The sequence below is a fragment of the Humulus lupulus genome, chromosome 8, assembly GCF_963169125.1.
Source record: "Humulus lupulus chromosome 8, drHumLupu1.1, whole genome shotgun sequence".
In the NCBI taxonomy this organism is placed as follows: domain Eukaryota; kingdom Viridiplantae; phylum Streptophyta; class Magnoliopsida; order Rosales; family Cannabaceae; genus Humulus; species Humulus lupulus.
In genome coordinates this window covers 12,511,075-12,537,127 of record NC_084800.1, presented here as the reverse complement: position 1 = coordinate 12,537,127, position 26,053 = coordinate 12,511,075, and the positions used below count along the sequence as shown (strand labels likewise).

The following is a 26,053-nucleotide window of genomic DNA, read 5'->3' as shown; positions in this document are numbered from 1 at the left end:
CTCAGTGTAGTCTATACTTTTTGTTTTTTTAATCTTAAGTCAACCTCCAAAAGTTGGAAAGTTCATATGATGAGCTTTCGGTGAAAGTTCATATGCTTTAGAAACATTGAATGTTTTCGTATCCGATCATTTTATTGTCTTTTATTAAACAATTTTTTATTATTTATAAAAATATATATTTTATTAGTTTTTTTTTGGACATGAGTAACTCTATATAATGCTCCCAAAACGTAGATAAAATCTAAATTAGTTGAAAGAAGTCCTCATGAGAAATCAAGCTTTGTCATTACTGTTCTAGTTATGTTTTACTGTATATGCAGCTTAGTAATTCCAACAGAATGTTACCGTCATTATCCCCAGCCATCAAAAGATGTAATTGCCAGCTTGTTTGTCTTCGGCGATTCACTATTTGATGCTGGAAATAATAACTATATCAACACTTCAGGTCAGGCCAATTATTATCCATACGGTGAAACCTTCTTTAAGTACCCATCTGGTAGATTTTGTGATGGCCGAATTATTCCCGATTTTATTGGTAAGATAAAAGTATATAGTTTATTTCAGTTTATGAATGTGTATTTTTTAGTTATATAAATTTCAAATTATAATTAACTAACAATTGTTAACATATATATATATGTGTGATTTGTATTGTATGCAGCTGAGTATGCTAAGCTGCCGTTCATTCCCCCTTATTTGTACCCAGGAAATCATAACTTTAAATATGGGGTGAACTTTGCATCAGCGGGATCTGGTGCTCTAACTGAAACTAGACAAGGAATTGTACGTGTATATGAGACTTTTTTGTTTTTAGAGATGTTTAATTAATTAGCTTAACACTTCTTATAGTGATTAAGATCATTGGTCTACGTGTGTAAGTAATTTCATCTTATTAATTAGTATATTTTATATAATCACAGGGAGAATTTGATAATACTACAGATAATCAACAAGGGTATTGTGATGCTTGTTTCAGGCAATAGATCTCAAAACTCAACTTGATTATTTCAAGAACGTTAGCAATCAGCTGAAGCAACAAATGGGGTATGCAGATGCCAAGATTCTGCTTTCAAAAGCAGTTTACATCTTCAGTGTTGGGAGCAACGATTACTCATTCCCTTTCGATACTAACACCACCATCCTTGACTCCTACACCACCGAACAGTATGTGGGAATGGTTATAGGCAACATAACTGAAGTTATTCAGGTACTTTCAAAACCTTCTTATATATATACGTGCTTTCAAATATTATTATAATTTTCTTTTTCATTCATTATATTCGAAATTATGTGAGTTTATCAGGAAATTTACAAAATTGGAGGAAGGAAATTTGGGTTTCTAAGCTTGGGTCGTCTAGGGTGTTCACCATCCGGTAGAGTGCTTGAAGGGGGGCATAGTGGCGCCTGCTTTGAAAAACTCACACCCTTTGTGAAATTACATAACAGACAACTCTCCATGCTACTAAAAGAGTTATACACAAAGCTCAAAGGGTTCAAATACTCACTTGTTGACTTTTACTCATTTGCAGAAGAAAGGATAAATCACCCCTCAAAATATGGTATATATATGCATTGAGTTTTTTTTTCTTAAATAGCTAATTTCTTCCATGCTTATATATACATATCTAACTTTGTTGTTCTCTTGTGCAATACTAAATTAAGGCTTTAAAGAAGGGAAGGTGGCATGTTGTGGAAGTGGTCCGTACAGAGGACATGCGAGCTGTGGAGGTAGGAGAGGAGAAAAAGAGTATGAGCTATGTGAAAATGTCACAGACTATGTCTTCTTTGACTTTGCTCATCCTACAGAAAAGGTCAACGGGCAATTTGCCACAGAAGCATGGAGTGGAAAGCCTGGTTTCTCAGGGACTTACAATCTCAAAGCATTATTTAAGTCCAAGTAAAATGCATGGAGACCTTCTATTAATTTCAATATGTGTCGTTGTTTAGTCGTGTTTTTATGTATTCTGTAAAAAAAAAAATTCATTATGTATTGTTAAAGACCTTGAAATGTTACTTTTACCTATCTGTCCTTCTCATATTCAATCATGTTCATGTTATGTTCTAAGTTTTGTTGACATGAAAAAGTTAAAATATTCCTGTGGAGCTCAATCAATACGAACTCATTTTCATAAATATCGAGTACATGTCTAGAGGGAATCTGGTCAAACCAACTAAGTCAAACGAACTAGTTATTATACTATATATATTCATTCTTTATTTGAAAATTAATAAATTTATGCCATATACATAAGCTGTTAGTTTTAGCTAAACAATGCAGAAAGAAAAAGAGAGAAGAAAGGATGAAATTCTCTGTGTATTGATCATCAAAAAAATGAATTACAGAATAAAGAGAGCTTTATATAGCATCTATGTATAGCAAGATACAACCTGACACTAACTAACTCTAACTGACTCACTAACAGCTTGACAAACTTCCCAACTAACTCTGTCTATTCTTGATACTCCCCCTCAAGATGGATGGTATATGTTTACCAATCCAATCTTGTCTTTGAGTGCCCTGAATTGATTAGGAAATAGAGCCTTTGTTAGAATGTCTGCAAGTTGTTCTTTTGTAAAAACATGAGCAATTTTTATAACTCCTTGCTGTACCTTTTCTCTAACTAAATGACAATCTATTTCAATGTGTTTTGTCCTTTCATGAAAATCAGGATTGGCTGCTATATGTTGAGCAGCTTTGTTGTCACAGTACATTATGGCTGGCCCTTTGTGTTCAATCATTAATTCCTTAAGTAAAGAAAACAACCAAACAAGTTCACTAGTGGTATTTGCCATTGCCCTGTATTCTGCTTCAGCAGAGGATCTAGAAACCGTTTGTTGCTTCTTACTCTTCCAAGATATGATTGAACTACCAAGAAATATACAAAACCCAGTTGTAGATCTTCTAGTGTCTACACAAGCAGCCCAATCTGCATCTGTATAGGCCCTTAGTTGAATCTTCGATGCAGCAGGAAGAAAAATTCCTTGTCCAGGAGTGGACTTTACATATTGAAGAACTCTTTGGGCAACTTGAAAGTGTTTGGATTTAGGCATAGCTAGAAATTGACTCAGTCTATTAACTGAGTATGCTATGTCAGGCCTTGTAATTGTGAGGTATTGTAGCTTACCAATCATCTTTCTGTACAGTGTAGGATCAACAAGCTTGTCATTTTCATCCTGTGACAACTTTAGATTTGGCTCCATAGGTGTACTAACTGGTTTGCATCCAAGGTAACCAAGGTCCTCAAGTAACTGAAGAGCATAAGCTCTTTGAGACACAAAAATTCCTTTGTTAGACCTTGCCACTTCTAAACCAAGAAAGTACTTTAAATCTCCAAGATTTTTGAGCTTAAACTTGTTATGTAATCTGGTTTTCAGGTCCTCTAGTTCTGTGATGTTGTTGCTCACTAGTATAACATCATCAACATAAACAAGTAAGATGATAAAACTGGTTGAAGAATGTCTTATGAACATGGAGTGATCAGTGGCAGAATGAGAGAATCCTTCTTCTAACAGGGCAGTGGAAAAAATTTCAAACCACTGCCTGGAAGCTTGCTTTAACCCAAGAGGAATTTCTTGAGTTTGCATACTGCATTATGTGGTAATGGCGTCTCCCCCTTAGGACTATACCCTGGAGGTAGAGTCATATACACATCTTCATGAAGATCTCCATGAAGAAATGTGTTATTAACATCGAGTTGATGCAAAGACCAGCCATAAATCGTTGCCAAGGCCAAAACTAACTTGACTGTAACAAGCTTAGCAACTGGTGCAAAAGTATCTGAGTAGTCGACCCCTTCTTTTTTACTGTAGCCTTTGGCAACAAGCCGGGCTTTGTGTCTTTCTACAAAACCATCTACATGATACTTGATTTTATAGACCCACTTGCACCCAATAACATGTTGGTCTGGTGGAAGAGAAACAACATCCCAGGTCTGATTGTTTTCAAGAGCCTCTATTTATGAATTCATAGCATTATCCCAGACAGGAACACCTTGGGCCTATTGAAAACAGGTAGGTTCTTGGAGGCTAGAAATGGAAATAACCATAGCTCGAAACTTTGGAGAAAGCTTGGAATAATCAAGCACCTGGTATAAAGGATGTGTAGTGACTGGCATGTTGTCCTGAGAAGCACAGAGAGATTATTAGTGGATAAAAAACAGTGATAATCATTCAAATATGAGGGTTTGGCAGTATGTCTAACAGGTCTAGCTGAATGTTGAGAAAAATCTGAGTTGATGTCATGGTTAAAGGAAAAATGAAGAGAAGAATCTGAAGCATGAAAAGATGAATCAGGCAAAGAGAAAAAAATTTGATGCTCAGGAGGTAATGTGGCAGAAGTAACAAAGGGAAATATAGTCTCATGGAAGATAACATCCCTGGAATAAAAAAGTTTGTTTGTATTGAGATCTAAAAGCTTGTAGGCTTTCATTCCAGTGGGGTAACCCAGGAAAACACAAGGAGCTGCTCTTGGTGAAAACTTAGACCTAGAGGTGAGTAATGTGGAAGCATAAGCAAGGCACCCAAAAGCTTTCAAATGATCATAAGCAGGCACTTTGGATTTTAGAATCTCAAAAGGTGTCTGAAGTTTTAGATTAGGTGTTGGGTTTCTATTGATTAGGTAAGCAACAGTGCTAACACACTCATCCCAATAAGCTAGAGGTATGTAGGATTGAAAAAGCAGGGCCCTAGCAACATTGAGTAAGTGTTGATGTTTTCGTTCTACAACTGAATTCTGTTGTGGCCTTTGGACACAGGAATGATAATGTATAATGCCTAAGGAACTAAACAGATCAGGAAATTGTAATTCTTTGGCATTATCTGACCTAACCCCTTTAATTGGAACACCATATTGAGTTTTGATAAGCTGTAAAAACTTAGGAATAGTTGTTTGTGCCTCAGATTTGGTTTTGATGAAATAAACCCAAGTGTATCTAGAATGATCATCAACTATGGTGATAAAATATTTATAACCAGCAAGAGTAAGAGTGTTAAAAGGCCCCCATATATCAATATGAATGAGATCAAAAGAATGAGCAGCAATGTTGTGATGAGATATGAATGTGTTGATGCGGTTCTTCGGCAACAGGTAATTAAGAGAAGAAGAGAAAGAGATTAGTACTTAAAAGTAGAACCGCCGCAGATATGAAATCTTTGTGAAAAGAACTAGGTGACCTTAAACACGTTTTTAAGTGGTTCGGAGGTTAAAATCCTTCTACTCCACTAGTCAATATTATTGATCTTTTCTGGGTAATTGGTTTACAAAATATATAGTTCTTACAAGACTATTTTTTCCAACCCTATCAATTCCCAGGGTCTCCATATTTATAGGAGAAGGCACCTGGAAATTGGTAGGGAGGTCATCCCGTGACCTTTCCATTTGTCATATCAAGTCTGTGATATTCATGATTAATTCCTAAACCTGAAACACAAGTGTGGTCTAATCAGTATGGAAGGAGACAATGGGCCGCACGGCCCAACCCGTCCGTGGGTGTCTGAATACGCACGTTCCTGCTGCGTGTCCGAGAAGTCAGGGGGATATCGGACACGTGATGGCAGGATTATGCACGTTTATCTTGCGTGTTGACTTCCCATAGGGTCAGAGCTTCCTGAGAAGCTCGCTGCCGGAACAATCCATAACCCGAGCTGATCCGTCAGTGGTCGCCGGATGTTGTTCCCAGCTCCTGGTGCAACAAGAGGGAGCAGGAAACTCCATCCCCTCGAGCTAGAAAGGGCCCGTCCTGAAGATAAAGCCTCTGGCCTGTGGGAGCCTCGGGCTAAATCATGTTTAGTCCGAGACTCGTCCTGCTAAACAGCCCGTGGGAAAGCCAGGGCGTACATCTGCCCCCCAAGCTCCTGCTCGTGGTCCATGACGTCAGATATGGGAGACCACAGTAGGGGCTTTTAGACTTCTCCCACAACCCTTCGCATTCCATGCTTTTCGCATGCGTCTGATACGTGGAACGCCGTGGGTGGCGACGGTACACTCTACGAGAACCGCATTAAATGGCCTAGCCTACTGTCCAGCCGTCGTTTCACATTTCGAGTGGAGGGTCTCCCAGGAGCCTTTTACACGTGATCCTCCCTTGTATAAAAAGGGGGTGGTCATCCCACGCACGGGCCACCTTACCATTCAGAACCTCTCAAATTTCCTTCTTTTCTCTCTGACCTTCCGAAGAACAAAACCCTCATTTCCATTGCTCTCATCTTCTCCGTTCACGAAGCTTAAGCGTGCGAGTTCCTTCAAGGCCTTGGAGACTACTGTGCCAATGAAGCTCCTACCAGCGCAGCAACCTCGCTCACCATCCAACCCTATACTGTAAGTCTTCTGTCCCTGTTTATTTTTGAAAGCATGCCACTGTAGCCTAGGTAAATTTTTTTTACTGTAGCCACATGCAGAGGTTTTCTGGGTCGCGCGGATATGGAGGGTGATGGCCCTTCTTAGATTAGGGCACGCTTGCCATGGGACATCGCCTTAGAACATGGGTTCCATGATTCTCTCTTAGGAACAATTTCTGGGTAGGATCCTTAGGAATTTTGGGTGCAAAAACCGGGTAGCTTAGGGAATACGCCTTAAAAGCGGTTTTGCCATGCCTTGCCTGTTGAAACTTTCCCCCCAAGGCAATTTTTTTTACTCTGAGCCATCTGACACATGAATTCCGAGTAATCTGGGATCTGTTGAGGGCATAGGCGCGTGTTCCTTGGAACGCGTGGCACCACTCTCCACGGGCTGGGCTTACCCCAGCTCGTGTACATAATACTTGCTTCACTCTCCTGCTTGGGTCGCCTTTTCTAAAGTGTTTTCTTTTGTTCGATAGGCGACCAGATGGCTCCAAAGAGAAATCTGCCACAGAAGAATGTGGGAAGTTCGGCCTCCCAGAAGGATAAAGGAAAGGCGGTGGTGACCAGCTCGCCAATTCCTCACTTTGGGCTGGCGGTGGAGAAGCAGGCCGAGGTGGCTCCTGATGCGTTTTTCGAGGCGGAGAGAATCGTCTCGAAGATAACCAGCCAGGCAAAGATCACCAAAATCTTCCTTAACCACAACATTCCTCTGGGGAAGACCTCCGTGATCGCCCGACCTGCTGCGGATGGGGAGAGGAGCTGCACGCCGCTCGACGAGTCGTTCGCGGCCTGGAGCGGGGAACACTTCAAGGCAGGGGCCTTCCTCCCCCTGGATCAGTATTTTGCTGATTTTCTGAACTATGTGGGGTTGGCCCCATTTCAGCTCCCCCCCAATTCATACCGTCTGCTGGCGGGACTGAGGTATTTGTTCCAAAAGCATGAGTGGGAGGTCCCCACTCCTGCTGATATCCTATATTTCTTCTGCCTCAAAGCCAGCCCGGACCAGCGGGGGCGAGGCGACGGGTTCTATTACTTAACCCGCTTCCCTAACACAGCAGCAGTGATCGAGCTGCCGAGCCATCCAAACGACTTCAAAGACCAGTTTTTTATGTCTACTGGGTTCCGAAATTGCGATCATCATTATTTCAATCGCCCTCGTAAGTAATCCTCCATTTAGCTCGCCTTTTAACGGTTATCTTATTTTAGCTCGTCCCTTATTCCAATTCTGATTTCAACCAACCTTGCAGCCATCTACTCGAGGACCGAAAAGTCCGTGACCCTCGGGGGTCAATACGATACACTGGCGAACCTGCCCCCCAGTGAGAAAGACTACCGCGTGCTCGTGACGGATGAGGCGATGGTATTCTGCAAGCTGATTTTCCCAAATCAGACTTTGAATTTGAAAAGGCCCCGGGGTCCTCCCCCAGCCCGCGACAACAGGCCGATCGTCGCGGAGGAGGTCGCAGATGACGAAGGCGAGGAAGAAGGTGAGGAAGTTCCTCTGGTGAGGAACAGGAAGAGGAGCTTGGAGGTCGCCCAGGGGATGAGCGAGGAGAGGGCCCAATCCGGAGCAGCCGCGGGTCCTTCCGGTCAAGGTAACTCTTACTTATTTAAGAACGTAGATAGGGCCACTGCAGACCCCCGGCTGGTTAGGTTCAACCCTAGGCAGCTCGTCCATCGTCACCCAAGGAATCCGAACCTGGACACGCTTCTGCTCCACTGCGTTGACCAGCTCGTGCTGGACAACCAAGAGAGTCGGCCCAAGGGTACCGTAGTAGTAGATAATACCCTAGCCTTTAGGTCGGCCATTTTTGAGGAGTACGGGACCAATTTACACACGTGGCCTGCGCTCCAGAGGGGCGTCTACGCTCCGGGGATTAGGCAGTACGTAGAAGAGTCCAGCCCCGATTCAGAACCGGACCTAGAACCTTCGCCAGTTCGTGAGATAATCGTCCTAGGCTCTTCCAGCTCGGGGGGTAGGGCTCCCTTAGTATTTGCTTTCTTATTGCCTTTATTTCTGTATGATTGCTAATAACCGTGTTTTTTGCTCTTTGGCAGAAGAGATGTCTCAGCCCGGGAATAGTCTGCGGGGCGTTGTGTTCGGTGGGAATCCCCCAGCGGGGCCGAGGTTAAAGAGGCTTCGCGAGTCCAAGAGCTCGACCGGGGTCTCCACCAAATCCCCAGCTACGGAGAAGGAGAGAGACCCGCCATCCCAGGTCGCGGGGGCGAACCTCCCTGTCGCCAGGACAGGACTCATGCATCCGCCACCCCAACGATCTCCACTGGCCGCCCAGGACGGGGTAATAGAGGTCGGGAATCTGGCCGCGGCAGCCCCGGACGTGCGTATCCCGGTCGACCCCCGGGCTCTGGAGAAGATGCCCGAAGCATTCCGGGGTACGGTGTACGAGTCGGCCAGCTACGCCGTCAGCCACTATTACAATATCAGGGAGAAGGAGCTCCGGGCCATCGAAACAACGAGCCCGGTCCGAGTTATAGAATCTGCTATGGACATGACTTTAACGGTAAAGTGCCCCCTTCCTCTAAGGCTTTGACACTCACACGCCGCCTTTCTCCTTCCAGTTTGCCAATTTATCATTCTTTTCTTGCAGGGCATGGCTGCCGCCTATAGAGGTATCGTTAGGACCAAGGCCCAACTCGAGGGTTTGGAAGCAGATCGCCAGACTGCCCTCCAGGAGTCTCAGGAGGCGAGAGACGCCCTGGCGGCCTCCAAAGCCGAGCTAGAGAAGGTCCGCTCGGAGAACCAAGAGCTTAAACGCTCCCTGGCCGCATCCGAGCTAGAGAAGCTTCGCTCCGAGAACCTAGAGCTTAAAAACTCCCTGGCCGCATCGCGGGCAGACCTTGAGGTGGCGAAGGCCGAAGTCCAGACCTCCCAGGCCGCCCTGAAAGACGAGCGGGTCCTGTCGGAGCAGTCCTTACAGGACCTATTCTATCACTGCTGGTCCCACAATCCGGACGCGGACTTCTCCTTCATGCCGCCGGACCTCTGGGCATTCCTGTTTCCGCGGCTTCAAGCCCGCCTGAATAAGGAGGCTCCTCCTTCGGAGACTGGAGAGGCTTCTGCTGCGGCGGAACAGGGCGAGACCGCGACCTCCAAAGGGCCAGCTGATGGGGCTTAGGATGCTCCTCGTTTACGCACTTTGAGCATTTTTTTTATTGTAATTCTCTTTTTGTGTGGGGCGTTTCCGCCTCGAGACATTTTGCTCAGCCAGTTTTATATATATACTTGTATGCATTTGGTCACAATTTATCTTTTTATTTTTATGACTTAGTTCATGTTAACATTATTTGTGTCCCGGGCTCTCTAAAGAAGATCCGCGTTCAACAAATTTTAGCTAACTTCTAAGTTTTCCGACCTGGTTAAGACCAGGAACTTATTTTGAAAAAGCTTAGATCGCGTTAACTTTTATCCGTATCCCGGGCTCTTTAAAGAAGAACCACGGTCAACAAATTTTAGCTAACTTCTAAGTTTTATGACCTGGTTAAGACCAGGAACTTATTTTGAAAAAACTTAGATCGCGTTAACTTTTATCCGTATCCCGGGCTCTTTAAAGAAGAACCACGGTCAACAAATTTTAGCTAACTTCTAAGTTTTATGACCTGGTTAAGACCAGGAACTTATTTTGAAAAAAACTTAGATCGTGTTAACTTTTATCCGTATCCCGAGCTCTTTAAAGAAGGACCACGGTCAACAAATTTTAGCTAACTTCTAAGTTTTATGACCTGGTTAAGACCAGGAACTTATTTTGAAAAAACTTAGATCGCGTTAACTTTTATCCGTATCCCGGGCTCTTTAAAGAAGAACCACGGTCAACAAATTTTTGTTAACTTCTAAGTTTTATGACCCGGTTAAGACCAGGAACTTATTTCGAAAAAACTTAGATCGCGTTAACTTTTATCCGTATCCCGGGCTCTTTAAAGAAGAACCACGGTCAACAAATTTTTGTTAACTTCTAAGTTTTATGACCCGGTTAAGACCAGGAACTTATTTCGAAAAAACTTAGATCGCGTTAACTTTTATCCGTATCCCGGGCTCTTTAAAGAAGAACCACGGTCAACAATTTTTTGTTAACTTCTAAGTTTTATGACCCGGTTAAGACCAGGATAGGACTTAGTTTGTGATGACTCTTATCCGTAGATAAAAATTAACACCTAAGTCGTTAAGGAGACCTGGATATATCCAGGTACCATATGCCCCCCAAGTAACTGGGAAATGGCCTTTCGTTGTTACTTTAAAATTACACTTGCAAATAACGAGAAACATTTGATTTTTATTTATACATGGAAGGTGACCTTCTAGGTCTTACAAATGTTTATTGATAATATTTCTTTAGGTGGATTGCATTCCAAGTCTGCGGGACCGCCCCTCCACCAAGTCGAGCTAATTTATACGTCCCTTCTTTGATGACTTCGATGACCTGGTATGGTCCTTCCCAGCTTGGTCCCAAAACCCCATCTTTGGGATCTTTCCCGGCCAGGAAAACTCTCCTCAAGACCAAATCGCCTACGCTAAAGGCACGTCTTTTGACCTTAGTGTTGAAGTAGCGAGTGATTTTCTGTTGATAATGGGCGAGCTGGAGTTGTGAATCCTCTCGCCTCTCATCCATCAAGTCTAAGGAGTGGCATAGGAGCTCGTGGTTCTTGTCTTGTTCGTAGGACCGGACCCTGTGCGACAGGACCTTCACCTCCACGGGGAGGACCGCTTCACTTCCAAAGGTTAGGGAGAAAGGAGTGTGACCTGTGGGAGTCCGATGTGAGGGTCCTATAGGCCCACAGAACTTGGGGGAGCTGTTCTGGCCAGATCCCCTTTGCCTCATCTAGCCTCTTCTTGAGGCTTGCCTTCAGAGTTTTATTGACAGCTTCGACCTGGCCGTTCGCATGGGGATAGGCCACGGATGAGAAGCTTTTCACAATTCCGTGCTTTTCGCAAAATTCGGTGAACAGGTCGCTGTCAAATTGAGTGCCATTGTCGGAAACGATCTTTTTGGGTAGGCCGAATCGACAAACGATGCTTTTAACCACGAAGTCTAGCACCTTTTTCGATGTTATTGTCACCAACGGCTCTGCTTCGGCCCACTTTGTGAAGTAGTCAATGGCTACCACGGCGTAACGGACCCCGCCCTTTCCGGTGGGCAGGGCGCCTATTAGATCTATGCCCCAAATGGCGAAGGGCCAGGGAGACGATATCATTTTTAGCTCGGTCGGGGGTGCTCGTGCAACCGCGGCGAACCGCTGACATTTGTCGCACTTTTTTACATATGAGATCGAGTCTTTGGACAGAGTCGGCCAGTAAAAACCCTGCCGAAGGATCTTCAAGGCCAGGCTTTGCCCCCCAGTGTGATCTCCGCAGAATCCGTCATGAACTTCCTGCAGGATGGCCTTCGCTTCACCTGGAAGAACACACCGGAGGAGAGGTAATGAATGCCCACGTCGGTACAACACCCCCTCGACTAGCGTATATCTCGGAGCTTGATAAAGGACTCGCCGTACGTCGTTGCGCCCTTCGGGTAACTTGCCCTCGACGAGGTACTCAACAATGGGAGTCATCCAGGTCGGCCTGATGTCAATCATCTCAATATCTGCTCGATCTCCGTCTATGCTTGGTTTGTCCAAGAACTCAATTGGCACCAACCCCAGGGTTTCTGCCTCCCCCGAGGTGGCGAGCTTGGCGAGAGCATCTGCATTGGCGTTCTGCTCCCGAGGTATCTGCTCGATCGACCCTTGCCCAAACGTAGACAATTCAGATTTTACCTTAGCCAAATAAGAGGCCATCTTGGGACCCCGCGCCTGATACCCGCCTAGGACCTGATTCACCACGAGCTGGGAGTCGCTGAAGCATTGGACAGAGCTTGCCTTTAGCTCGCTAGCTATCCTAAGTCCGGCTAACAAGGCCTCGTACTCTGCCTCGTTGTTGGACACCTTGAACCCGAACCTCAGCGCCGAATGGAATCTATGTCCTTCTGGGGATATCAGAATGATTCCGGCCCAGGAGCCGTTCTCGTTAGATGAGCCATCAACGAAGATCCTCCACGATGAACCTGAGGAGGTGAGCTGCTGTGAATCTTCCGATGGGATCTCACGGAATCCCGCGCATTCTGCCACGAAGTCGGCCAAGGCTTGAATTTTTATGGTAGTTCGGGGAGTATAGAAAATCTCGAACTGACTGAGTTCGACCGCCCACTTTAGCAAGCGTCCCGAGGCTTCAGGCTCTTGCAAAACCTGCCTTAGAGGCTGATCGGTCATGACGTGTACAGAGTGGGACTGGAAGTATGGCCTGAGTTTTCGCGAGGCCGTGATTAGGTAGAACGCCAATTTTTCCATCAATGGGTACCTCGACTCAGCTCCGAGGAGTCTCTTGCTGATGTAATAAACCGGTTTCTGAGCCTGGTCCTCTTCTCGCACCAGAACGGCACTAGTTGCGTCCTCCGTCACGGCCATGTAGAGGAAAAGAGGTTCTCCTACCCTGGGCTTTGATAGCACATGTGGCTCAGCTAGGTGCGTTTTTAGGTCGAGGAATGCGCCCTCGCATTCTACTGTCCATTCGAACTTCTTGTTTCCGCGGAGCAGGTTGTAGAAAGGCAGGCACTTGTCGGTCGATTTGGAAATGAACCGGTTCAGTGCTGCCACCCTTCCTGTGAGGCCTTAGACATCTTTCCGCGACCTGGGGGATGGAAGCTCGAGCAGTGACCTGATCTTGTCGGGATTTGCCTCGATTCCTCGAGTATTGACTATGAAACCCAAGAACTTCCCCGATGCGACACCGAAAGTGCATTTCTGAGGATTGAGCCTCATGCCATATTCTCGCAGTATGTTAAAACATTCTTCCAGGTCGGCGACGTGGTTGGTGGCAGTCTTTGACTTGACAAGCATATCATCGACGTACACTTCCATGTTTTTCCCGATCTGATCCGCGAACATTCTATTTACCAGCCTTTGGTAGGTAGCCCCGACATTCTTAAGACCGAACGGCATGACCTTATAACAATAGACATTAGTCGGGGTCATAAAGCTGGTATGATCCTGGTCTGCTGGATTCATCGCGATCTGATTGTAGCCCGAGTACGCGTCCATGAAGGACATGAGCTCGTGCCCCGCCGTGGCATCCACCAGTTGATCGATCCTCGGCAACGGAAAGCAATCCTTGGGGCAGGCTTTATTCAGGTCAGAAAAGTCGATACAGGTCCGCCACTTGCCATTGGGTTTTGGAACTAACACGGGATTGGCAACCCAAATGGGAAATCTGGCTTCGCGGATAAAGCCACATTTTTTGAGCCGGGCCACTTCTTCTTCAAGGGCCTCGGCTCGGGTTGTCCCTAAACGCCTCTGCTTTTGAGACTTTGCAGGGACGCTTTTGTCTAGCTGGAGCGTGTGCATGATTACGCTCGGACTGATCCCTATCATGTCCTCGTGCAACCATGCGAATACGTCTAGGTTCTTTTTCAGAAACGCAGTCAGATCCGCCTTTCTTCTATCGCAGAGGTTCTTTCCGAGCTTCACCGTCCGTGACGGATTTTGTTCATCGATGCCTACCTCCTCGAGATCTTCAATAGCTTGGAGCTCGGACCTGTCCTCGCCTACTCGGGGGTCAATGTCCTCGCTTAAGGCGAGCTTTTCGTCTTCGGAAACCCGAGGTTTTTCAATCTAAGGGGCCGCCTTGGGTCCCTGCGATTCCTCTTCATCCTGAATGGCCATCGCCATCTTCCCGGGTTTAGATTTTCCCTTCATGGAAATGCTGTAGCATTCCCTGGCAGCGAGCTGATCGCCCTTGATAGTGCAGACCCCTGTCGAAGTAGGGAACTTCATGGCGAGGTGCCGGACGGATGTGATAGCTTCGAAAGCAACGAGCGTTGGTCGGCCCAAAATTGCATTGTAGGCAGCGGAGCAGTCAATGACTACGAATTCGAGCAGTTTGGACACTGTTCGGGACTCGTCGCCTAGGGTGATCACCAGCTCGATCGTTCCTATCGCTGCTGACCCTTCGCCTGAAAAACCATATAGCACCATCGAGGTTGCCTTTAGCTCGGAGACGGTCAGACCCATTTTTTCTAAGGTGGAACGGAATAGGAGATTCACCGAGCTCCCATTGTCCACTAACACCCTCCTTACTCTCCGGTTGGCGAGCTGGACTGCTACGACCAAGGGATCGTTATGAGGGAATTGGACATGGCCCGCGTCCTCCTCCGTGAAAGTGACTGGTTGTTTCTCTAATCTTTGTTGTTTTGATTGACGCTGTTCCGGGACGAACTCCCCTCCATTGTGGGCCTTCAACTCATTTATGTACCTCTTCTGGGCGCCTCTGCTCGTGCCAGCCATGTGTGGCCCTCCAGAGATGGTGGAAATCTCTCCCTCGACCACGGGGGGAGGGACGTCCTGATCTACTCGAGGTCCAGGTTGACTGGCTGGGATCTCCGGAGCGGGTCGACCTGTCGGGACCCTGTTCCGCGAGTATTGCGCCAACGGACCTGCTCGGATGAGAGTCTCGATTTCATCTTTGAGGTGCCTGCAGTCGTCGGTATTGTGCCCGACGTCGTTATGAAAACGGCAGAATTTGGAAGCGTCTCTCTTTCCCTTAGGGTGCTTTATTGGCTCCGGTCTTTTCCAGGGGACTCGCGTAGCGTTGGCCAGGAAAATATTCTCTCTGGTTTGGGTGAGCTCGGTATACGTTGTGAACACGGGCTTGAATTTATCCACGGACTTATTCTTCTTTTGACCGTGCTGGATGTTTTCACCACTCCCTTTTCTTTTGCCGCCACCGGGCTGGTTGCTCTGCGTGACGTCGGGAGTCGCTACTACGATCTCTGTTCCCGCCCCAGCGGGCTTCTCGAGGGCCTGGCTGGTCCCCGCAGCTGAAGCTTCAGCTTCCTCCAAGTTTATCCATTCTTGGGCTCTGTTAAGGAATTCACTAACTGAGCTGACCCCCCTCCTTTGAATATCCTTCCACAGATCTCCGCCTACTAGGATCCCGGTCCTCATAGCCATGAGTTTGGAGCTGTCGTCGGCGTCTCTGGCTCGAGCAGCGACATTTGCAAATCTGCTCAAGTAGGCTTTTAGCGTTTCTCCAGGTTGCTGTCTCACGTTAGCTAGGGAGTCGGCCTGGACCCTGGCGGCCTGAGAGGCGCGGAATGCCCTCTTGAAGTCAGCCGAAAAGGTCTTCCAGGAGCTGATTGACTGCCTTTTACTTTGTTTGAACCACTGCCTGGCAGGTCCAGTTAGGGTGGAAGGAAAGATCAAGCAACGAAGCTCTGGCCCGATGTTATGAGCCATCATTAGGGTGTTGAACATCCCTAAGTGGTCAGATGGGTCTCCATCCCCGTTGAACTTTGACAAGTGAGGCATACGAAAACCAGAAGGGTATGCCGTTGCTGCTATGTTGGGGGCGAAGAGCTCCATCTCATCCCCTGAATCATATTCGTCTTTTTCTTTCTCCGACAGGAGCTTCTTCATCAGCTCCTCCATTTGAGTTAAGCGCTCTAGGGTTTTGTCCTGAGATCCTGGGTTATTCCGGGGCTGTTCAACAGCTCCGGACCCGTTGTACATATTAGGCGGGTTATTGCCCCTCCTATCTGGAGATAGGTCATTTGGGGCATTCCCGCCATTACGTACTTCGGATCGGACCCCAACTGAGCGGGCCTGGCTACCATCCCTAACTGGACCCTCTCTGTGAGAGTTGAGGCGATCTCGAAGGTCGCCTCCATGGGAATTATGGTGACTTTGTGCTGAACTTAGTCGCTGTCGCAGGTCTCCTCCCGAAAGATCACTCCGTGCACTACCGGTCCAGTGACTCCTGCTGGACAGGCTCGATGTGCGTCTTTGGCGGCTCCGACCTGCTCCTCCTCCCGGTGCCCTGCTGCGGCGGGAAGGCCCGGCCGATGGTGGGTCTCTCCTACTATTTCCGTAGGTCGGGATGTCTCGGACGGTCTGAGGAGACGAATATCTGATGGGAGAAGGAGGATGCCTGACCGGAGAGGCGATCCTAGTGCCGTCTGGACGGACTAAATTTGGTGGGGGCCTCTCGGCCCTGCCAGCTTGATGGTTTCGCACTGGGCGATCTGGACGAGGAACTGGACGTCCTTCGGGGACGGGCTGACGTCTCCGGATCTCCTCGGCCCTCCTTTGGGAATTTCCCCTATCTCTTCTGGGCGTCCTCGAGGAAGGCTGAGAGCTAGGGGTTGATGTCCTAACCGAACGGCTGTACTGCTGCGGATCGGTCTGAGGCATTTCCCTGAAGTTCGCCTCTTGATGGCGTGATGAAGGGGTGGAGTTGGCTGCAGGGAGTCTACCCGAACGGCTATGCCTAGATCGATTACTCCGGCGAGACTTAGGAGCCTCGCCTTGCCTCTCTCCAACGTTACCGTTGGTTGTGAGAGGGGGTAGTCGACTCAGAATATCCTGGATTTGCTGACCAGCTGCTGCTAGCTGGCTCCTCAGCTGAGCATTCTCCATCTCCACCGCAGTATAATAACATGGATTCGGATTAGGCGGCCGGGGCGCCGAACTACCAGTGTCGTCTTGGCCGGCCGGCTGCTTCCCTGGCCTTTGCTGGACTTCAGGAACTTGCTCCTCGGGGAGGGCAACATGGCGGGCCTCCTGCCCATCATGCTGTTCTGTCTCGTTGCCATGTTTGGATCGAGTGGTCACCATAGTTGTATGTTTGTGGTAGTACTAATCGGACTTGCTCTCAATGAAAGCACCAAACTGTTGACGCGGTTCTTCGGCAACAGGTAATTAAGAGAAGAAGAGAAAGAGATTAGTACTTAAAAGTAGAACCGCCGCAGATATGAAATCTTTGTGAAAAGAACTAGGTGACCTTAAACACGTTTTTAAGTGGTTCGGAGGTTAAAATCCTTCTACTCCACTAGTCAATATTATTGATCTTTTCTGGGTAATTGGTTTACAAAATATATAGTTCTTACAAGACTATTTTTTCCAACCCTATCAATTCCCAAGGTCTCCATATTTATAGGAGAAGGCACCTGGAAATTGGTAGGGAGGTCATCCCGTGACCTTTCCATTTGTCATATCAAGTCTGTGATATTCATGATTAATTCCTAAACCTGACACACAAGTGTGGTCTAATCAGTATGGAAGGAGACAATGGGCCGCACGGCCCAACCCGTCCGTGGGTGTCTGAATACGCACGTTCCTGCTGCGTGTCCGAGAAGTCAGGGGGATATCGGACACGTGATGGCAGGATTATGCACGTTTATCTTGCGTGTTGACTTCCCATAGGGTCAGAGCTTCTTGAGAAGCTCGCTGCCGGAACAATCCATAACCCGAGCTGATCCGTCAGTGGTCGCCGGATGTTGTTCCCAGCTCCTGGTGCAACAAGAGGGAGCAGGAAACTCCATCCCCTCGAGCTAGAAAGGGCCTGTCCTGAAGATAAAGCCTCTGGCCTGTGGGAGCCTCGGGCTAAATCATGTTTAGTCCGAGACTCGTCCTGCTAAACAGCCCGTGGGAAAGCCAGGGCGTACAGAATGGTAAGCGTTTTTGTTTTGCATAGTGACATACGGAACAATGAAAGTTTGGGGAAGAATCATTGTAAAATTGTAAATTTTTATTCAATGAATGATTTTTGATACAAGCAGGATGGCCCATTCTATAGTGCCAAACAATTTCATTGGTTGTTTTGGAATCAGAAAGAGAAAAAGTAAAAGGTACAGTTTTTGAAGAATCAGAAAGTAGGTAATAAAGCTTTCCAATCTTTTCACCCGTCCCAATCATTTGCTTCTTCAAATTGTCCTGGATATCACAATGTTTAGAATGAAAGAAAAATGAATAAACACCAGATTCTGTTTGTGCAGTCACAGATAACAGATTATGCTGAAAAGTTGGAACATAAAGGACATCAGTAAAGGAGAGGTGAGGTGAAAGATTGACTGTACCAATACTTTTTACTTGGGCACTACCACCTTGGGGTAATCTTACATGAGTGATAGAGCTATCAACATATGTATTATGAAATAAGGAAATGTCAAAACAAACATGGTACGTAGCACCTGTATCAATGATCCAATTAGAACTTGAAATAGGCAGATCCTTACCAGAAAAATGAGAGACTAGAGGTGGCTCTTTTGAAGAAGTGGGTGGTGCATCTGGTGATCTTTGAGACAACAATGCCATAAGTCTTTGACACTGCACAGAGGATAAACTTGAAACCAGGTCTTGATCTCCCTTAATAGCATCTCCGTTATGATTCTCATTCCCATCTGAATTAACTTCAACAGTTGCTGCAGAAGGCTTCATGTTATTGTGTCCAGCAGGATGAGCATTTCAGTTAGGAAATTTCCCATACAGTTTGTGTCCTGGAGGATATCCATGTAGTCTGTAACACTTGGACATGGTGTGACCAGTAATACCACAGTGATTACACACCAGCTTAGGTCGAAATGGTTGAACACTTCCAGCAAATTGTCCAGAATTGGATTCAGATGCGGATTTATCAGCATCAGAAGGAGTGAGAGAACTTGGAGCATTGGTTAAGCACCTCTGTCTTTCTTCTTGAATAACAGACGCATATGCCCTGTTGATATTAGGAAGAGGATCTTGCATCAGAATTTGTGACCGAGTTCCATTATAGGACTCATTCAAACCAACCAGGAATTCAAGAACTCGATCCTCGTCTTGATATTCTTGGATGATCTTCATGGTACCACAAGTGCAAGCTGGTTGTGGTCGATACTCTTGAATGAGATCCCATAGGGACTTGAGATGAGTGAAATAGTTAGTAACACTACTTGATCCTTGTGCAAGAGACTGCTTGGTTCTGATCGCTTCAAAAACTCAAGGAACATTCTTCTGATTGAATCGCTCTTCAAGATTCATCCAGATTGTAGTAGCACTCTCCATATACATGATACTTTCAGCTATTTCATTTGATACCGCATGAAGAATCCAGGATATCACTGTAACGCCCTGGTTACCCCAGAACAGTTACGGTGAACAGTGAATCGGAAATTTGACCCGCTACCCGAGTCCTTTGGTTAAAAACGTGATCTAAGTGTTATTATCGGGTTAAGGTGAAAAACCAGTAAAAAGGAAATGATACATTTCATTAAGTAAATAAACTGATCATGAGCCTTTCAAAATGTTTACAAGTTGTTTACAATTCAAAATGGTCGCTAATGTTTCAAATTTACAATCCCTGCCGACCTAAGCGGCAAAAATAAGGTGAACCCCTAGTCCCTCTGAGAACTCCCTGACCGTGGTGGTCAAGCGGCCAAATATGTACACAACACTGCCTAAGCTCTCCAATCAAGGTTGGGTGAGCTTCTCTTTCCCTTTACCTGCACCACATAGCACCCATGAGCCAAACCCCAGCAAGAAAACACAATAAAGCATGATATAATATCAACAATGATCATAATAATCATTCAGGATCAACAGTCCAAAACAGATAGGTGACAATAGCCAAAAGTCACAAAAGTGGATACAGCTCCCTCTAGCCATGTAGCGATAGGGTCACCAGGGCTTAATTGATAAGTGGTTCTTTCATAAGTTTGATCAGGATAGGTGCATGGTGATTGGTCACCAACATAACCTTCCTCCTGACTCTAGAGTCGTAACTAAGGACAGCGTCCCCTAGCCATGTGACAAACAGTCACCGGGGCCATATGCCCTGGCTATAAACATCTGGTCTTAGACCAGGCAAGCGCTTATAAATTCTTCGACTTTAGGATCGGTCCAACATTAATGCTATAGAGCCATTCAATGCATGTTCATTGACTTTAGGGTCGGTCCCTGACTAGTTAGTGTCTCAAACAAGTAATCAACATTCACTAGCATATAATATGCAATCCATGTCCACATATATCAACCAACATGCATCAATAACAAACCACACATGTCATATACATATACAGGGTGCAATTGTATTCATACACTGTTTTCTTACCTCTGGTTTGAGTGAAAGTTATTATAAGAACGACCCGTGAGAACGATCAATCTTTAAATTCCTTGACGGTCACCTGGTCATAACCAAAATATAGGATTCATCAATGAAAATGATAACAAAGGATTTCCAAATCAAAACCTAGCCTCCGAGACATCAAACACCACTCAACCGGGTAATAGGTTCGACCCCGAGGCCCTAAGCTTGAATCCCCAAGCTAAAAACACAATTCTGGCCAAAAATGCCCTAATGGGCCGTGGCTCACCACAGACATGTTGCGACTCACCTCCCTGACAGAGGCATTTTTACCCCAGAAGCCAATTTAGGCCGTGACACACCATAGACAGGCCGAGGCTCATTTCGCAAAACAGCAAGCACCAGCTGAATTTTCCCTGTGTTTTCCCTTGGAACCAAAGCTTCAAACCAGTTCCAAACCTCTTCCAAACATTCAATTTAACCCCTAAACAACATCTATAACTTACCCTCATCAAAACCCAAACTAAACATCAATCAAAACCTCCACAAATCCAAACTATCATCAAGAAGTCATAAGCTGAAAAACTAAAGAAAAACAGAGTATAAACCAGAAACTTGTGGCTGAACTCACCTCAAATCCAAGTTTAAACCTCCTTCAATGGCTGAACCAAGTCCACAAACCCAGCCCCTTGATTTCCTATCTTGAAACCCCACTTTGAGCTCAAAAACACCAAAGGAAAGATGGAGGAGAATGATGTACAGGAAGGAAGAAGATAACCCTGTTTTTCTCTATTTTATTCTATATGTTTCTACAGCCAACTAAAGGGTTATATAAATCCATCCAAATGACCTAAATGGCCCTAGGTCACTTAAAGCTTCTAAAACCATTCCAAGGGTAAAATTGGTACTTTCCACTTATCCCGTTAATCATAATTAATGCTTCCCAATTCCCACTAATCTCAATATTCTCAAACACCAATAATTCATATCCCGTTACCCCATAATTCCCGGTAACGCTCTAATCATTAAAAACACCCCGAGACTCACCCCGAGCCCCGAGCTTAAACTCGTTATGACCAAACCGATAAATCACACTTAAAGATCGTCTCATGCTGGGATACTCGAACCAATCCACATTATAATGTGGCCTCACAATATATCATTGACATGCAAACAAATATTCAATTACGCCCTCAACGGGCCAAATTACCAACACACCCCTATAACAAAATGTGGACTCACATGCATGCATTTAACATCATATTATAATATAATTCTCATAAACATGCATAAATACATTTAATGGCATAATTAAGCAGTTATGGCCCTCCCGGCCTACTAATCCAGCCATTAAACCATATTAGGGAATCCGGGGCATTACAATCACTGTGCTATTACACCGATTCCATAGCTCAAAATCATCATCGTCTTCATCAGGGGCTGGAAGTTTGCCATTAACAAATCTGAGCTTGTTTCTTGTGATCAATGCCACTGTCATTGCTCGACGCCACGAGCTATAGTTTTCACAACCAGATAGAATTTTTGGAACTAAACTAGCTCCAGGATTATCACTATTGGATAGGAAATATGGATTCCTAGAATCATCGGAAAACGATCGGCCACTAGGATCCAGAGCAGAAAATCAATTGGAAGTCTCTGAGGAGCTTCGAGTCTGAACACCTTCACCTCGAGCCATGGAGATGAAGATCAAAGGAATAAGAATGGAATTTACATAGAGATTGGCACTGATACCATTTTAGCTAAACAATGCAGAAAGAAAAAGAGAGAAGAAAGGATGAAATTCTCTGTGTATTGATCATCAAAAAAATGAATTACAGAATAAAGAGAGCATTATATAGCATCTCTGTACAGCAAGATACAACCTGACACTAACTAACTCTAACTGACTCACTAATAGCTTGACAAACTTCCCAACTAACTCAGCAACTAACTATGTCTATTCTTGATAGTTAGCGAGGCCCAAAAGGCTGGCCCGATTGAGTTGGACCCTATTGCAATACAAGAGCATATGGGAAGCTTGGAGTGGGACTCGGGTCGACCTACTGAAGAAGCCCAAAGGGCACCTGCAACATTCCAACAGAAGAGAACGACACTAGCAGTAAAAGAGGAGAAGAAATGGCGCGTAGCAAGAGAGAGCGCGTGTGTCTTGCTGGATGAGAGATTACCTGATGAGGCTGGGACATTGAGGGGTTGTGATTGTGTAACCAAATTCAGTTAGCAATTGTTTGTTAGCTACTGAATATAAATAATGAGGGTTGCTATTTGGCCCAATATCACATGAGGGGTGACTTCATTATTGATTAGCGATACTGTATAATTCATATTAAATTCAAATAATTGAAACTCGATATTTGATTGCAGCAATAACAATACGCCACCTATTTATAGTTTCCTTATCAATTCTCATAAATAATAGTTGTAATCCTTTCAGAATTAGGTGGAATGAGAATTGCAATTTGCATTGGGAGACTAGCTCTCTCTCTCTCGGAGAGCCTTTTTCTAATATAAGCATAAAATATAAATCAATATGTTGAAAGAAAAAAAAAAGATGAGAGTACGTACTAAGAAAAAAAAAAGACATTACTCCATTTCGCACAATATATAAAAATAAAATTTTCACTACATTTTCTTATGTCAAATTAATTTTGTTTTTTAATTCTATTTGTAACGTCCCTAAGGTAGGGTACGTCTGCCACATACTCGTAATTCTAGGGTTTACGAGTATGTAAGGCACTTGACCAAAAGAATTAAATAAAATGATACGAAGAAATACAGAAAAATTTAAACTTTTATATAAACTTATTAGAAGAAATTATTACACGTATGAATACTTTAAATTTAAGGCAGCCATATGAAAACTCTAAACCATTATTGCATTGCTACTGAGTCCGTGCTCCACAAGTTGCTCAACAGCTAAAGCCACACCTGGAAAAATGTTGGAAAATAACATAATGAGCTAACGCTCAGTAAGCAAATCTCATGCATACACATACACATGAATGTCGTGAGTTTGTAGTGCACATATACTAATATGCTGACTTATATACTTATGCATTTCATTTATTGCTCATGCACTTTCAAACTTTACTTTTATGCTCTTTCTTTTAGTTTCACATTTTTATGGGCCCAATATCACTTGTGCACACTGTTTGATTCAGCCAATGCCTGCAGGGCTTGTTACACATATCATATAGAATCCCATGGGTTCTCCTCCGGCTAGCCATCATCTCAGCTAGGCTCATCATAACACTCATTTCATCGTTGCCATAGCTGCCATACTTATTACACATATGGAGGAGAAAGACGGAAACATGGCAAACATATCTGAATGGTCAACTCTGACCTAGCCCACACTAGTGGGCAGCCACTATAAGTCTTATAGACTTCCGTCTTCTTTACTGAACTTACTTGATTGCTTCATCGAAACAGTGGCACCCTTTTTAACATCTTATTATCACTTTGCTTAAGCCTTGTGTCATTAAAATGTTTAACTTTACATAAAACTTTTCAAGGCATTTCATAACTTTTTTCATATTCATATGCATGGTCTTATATCACATAATAATGTATCACATAACTGTACATGCCATGCATACATGCTGATGCTGAAATGCCAATGTTCATGTTCATGATTCATGTTGATGGTATTCAATCAAGGCATTGTATCACATCTCATATAACTCGAAACATCTTTAGTCATAATACATGAAGCTTTGGGTTGGTGGCGTTGTTATACCTTAACGTAGAGCTATGGCTCAGGTCTAAGGTTTCCAGCCTAAAAACTTAAACGCTTCATATATCATAACATATAACAAATCATGAACATAGAGTAATCCACATATCCATCAACATAAGAACACATACTTGCACATAATTCATATCATTCTTAACCAAGTAAGACATCTTTCACATATCACAGAATTCATCAATTACATATCACACAACACCCTTATGGTGTTCATATAACCATTCTTCACATACTTATCATATGCATCATCATCATACCATACTTAACTCATCAGATGTACACAATCAATGTAGTCATGCATCTTACACTTAAGCACAAAAGGTGAGATTTACTTACCTTAGGTCCTTAGCTTATTTTAAAATTCCTCACCAAGAGTCAATCAATCAAATCCATACAAATCCTATTCAAGGCACATCATTTATTAAATTCTATCAAAATCATAAATATACACTATTGATAGTGTATATTAATAATACCAGAAACTATATAAATGATAATAATAAATTATTATCAACGTAATGCAAATAACTCTTCATATAAAACCATGCTTTAAACCTTGCTCATAAGATAATGTACCCTTATGATAATAATAATAATAATCCCAACAAAAATAATAATTATCGTCTATAATTAAACTTATTTCGATATTAATAACAAAATACTTCAATAGCAATACGTATATGGATGTATATATTCAAATAGTCATTTTATAAAAGAAAATCATATTTTTAACATAAAGTTGTAATAATCAATATAATGATAATAATATAAATATAAATATTTATATTATTATTAATTAGTCATAATATCAATTCCAGTGATATAATAAATATACTTTCTCCAAACTTCACTGGTCTTACAAATATCAATAACTGTAAGAAACTAATATTTGATATTATTTTAATATTCAAATATTAATATACAATAATAATGATTAGATAATAGGTTTACTATAAATCATACTTTTCATATATATATATATATATATATATGAATCTGTATTCTTGATTTACTTAACAAAATAATAACAATAATAATTAAAATTACTTAATCATAATAATTTCCATATTAATATAAAATCAATTAACTATGTATTTTTATACTTTATTTAATATCTAATATTTTCTAGAAAATTAGACAGCACAACGGCTATAAAGTGGACAATTCCAAAATCAAAACCTGTATAAAAAATATATATAATCCCAGACAGCCAGTAAATTACAGAAAATATTCCATATATCAATAATATATAATTATATACTATAAATACACATAATAACAATTACTCTAATCAATCACAATTAAATCACAATATATAGGTTAAAGAAATTATACCAAAATGATCGGGTTCCACAATAAGTCAAACGATGATTTTCTGAGACTCAAAACGTACTTCGGAACCTCGAACACTAAGTTTCGACCGTCGATCTACGGTGGATCGCGGTGGCTCGTGGTGGGCCCACCACCCAACTATGGTAGATGTAGGAACAAGTTATTGGGTTTTGAAGCCCACAACACGAGGAGCACGATGGTGGTGACGGATCGGCAAATGGATGCCCGAGGTGGCCGAATCGCAACTTTGAAGTCGCGGGGTGGCCGAACTTAAATCGAGTGGTTGAGGCGTTTAATCGGCGAGTGAGCTCTAGATTCCCGCGTGGGTCGATAGTTCGGAGGCCTCTGAATCCAACGGTCCGGCGCGTGGCTAAAAATGGTGGCCGGAAAGTACTCCTGCGACGTCGGCAACAGTAACACGCAGAGAGAGAGAGAGAGAGAGAGAGAGAGTTTCTGAGGAGAGAGAGAGAGGGGCTCGGGTAAAATGAAAGGCTGAAGCCTTTTATTTTATTTTATTTTATTTATTTATTTATTTATTTTTAAAAATTACACTTGGACCCAAAATACTAAAATTCTTTTCAAATAAGCCCTTTAGCCAAACTTTCTTAATTTTATAAAAATCCCCAATTAAAATTATATGACATTTGGGTCCAATACTTGACTACTCAAGTTTCTCTTTCTTTAATCTCATTAAAAACATAAAATCATATTTTAAACACTATTTTTCCATT

General features: G+C 43.8%; 1 protein-coding gene across 1 annotated transcript; it reads left to right on the top strand.

Moving 5' to 3' along the window:
* Positions 1-240: 240 nt before the first annotated feature.
* On the top strand, positions 241-2,123 carry LOC133793493 (GDSL esterase/lipase 1-like). The gene is made up of 5 exons (XM_062230831.1): positions 241-535; positions 662-783; positions 977-1,207; positions 1,304-1,559; positions 1,663-2,123. Exons 1-5 carry the CDS (start codon positions 301-303, stop codon positions 1,899-1,901), a joined length of 1,083 nt encoding a protein of 360 aa, XP_062086815.1. The 5' UTR covers positions 241-300; the 3' UTR covers positions 1,902-2,123.
* Positions 2,124-26,053: the final 23,930 nt, after the last annotated feature.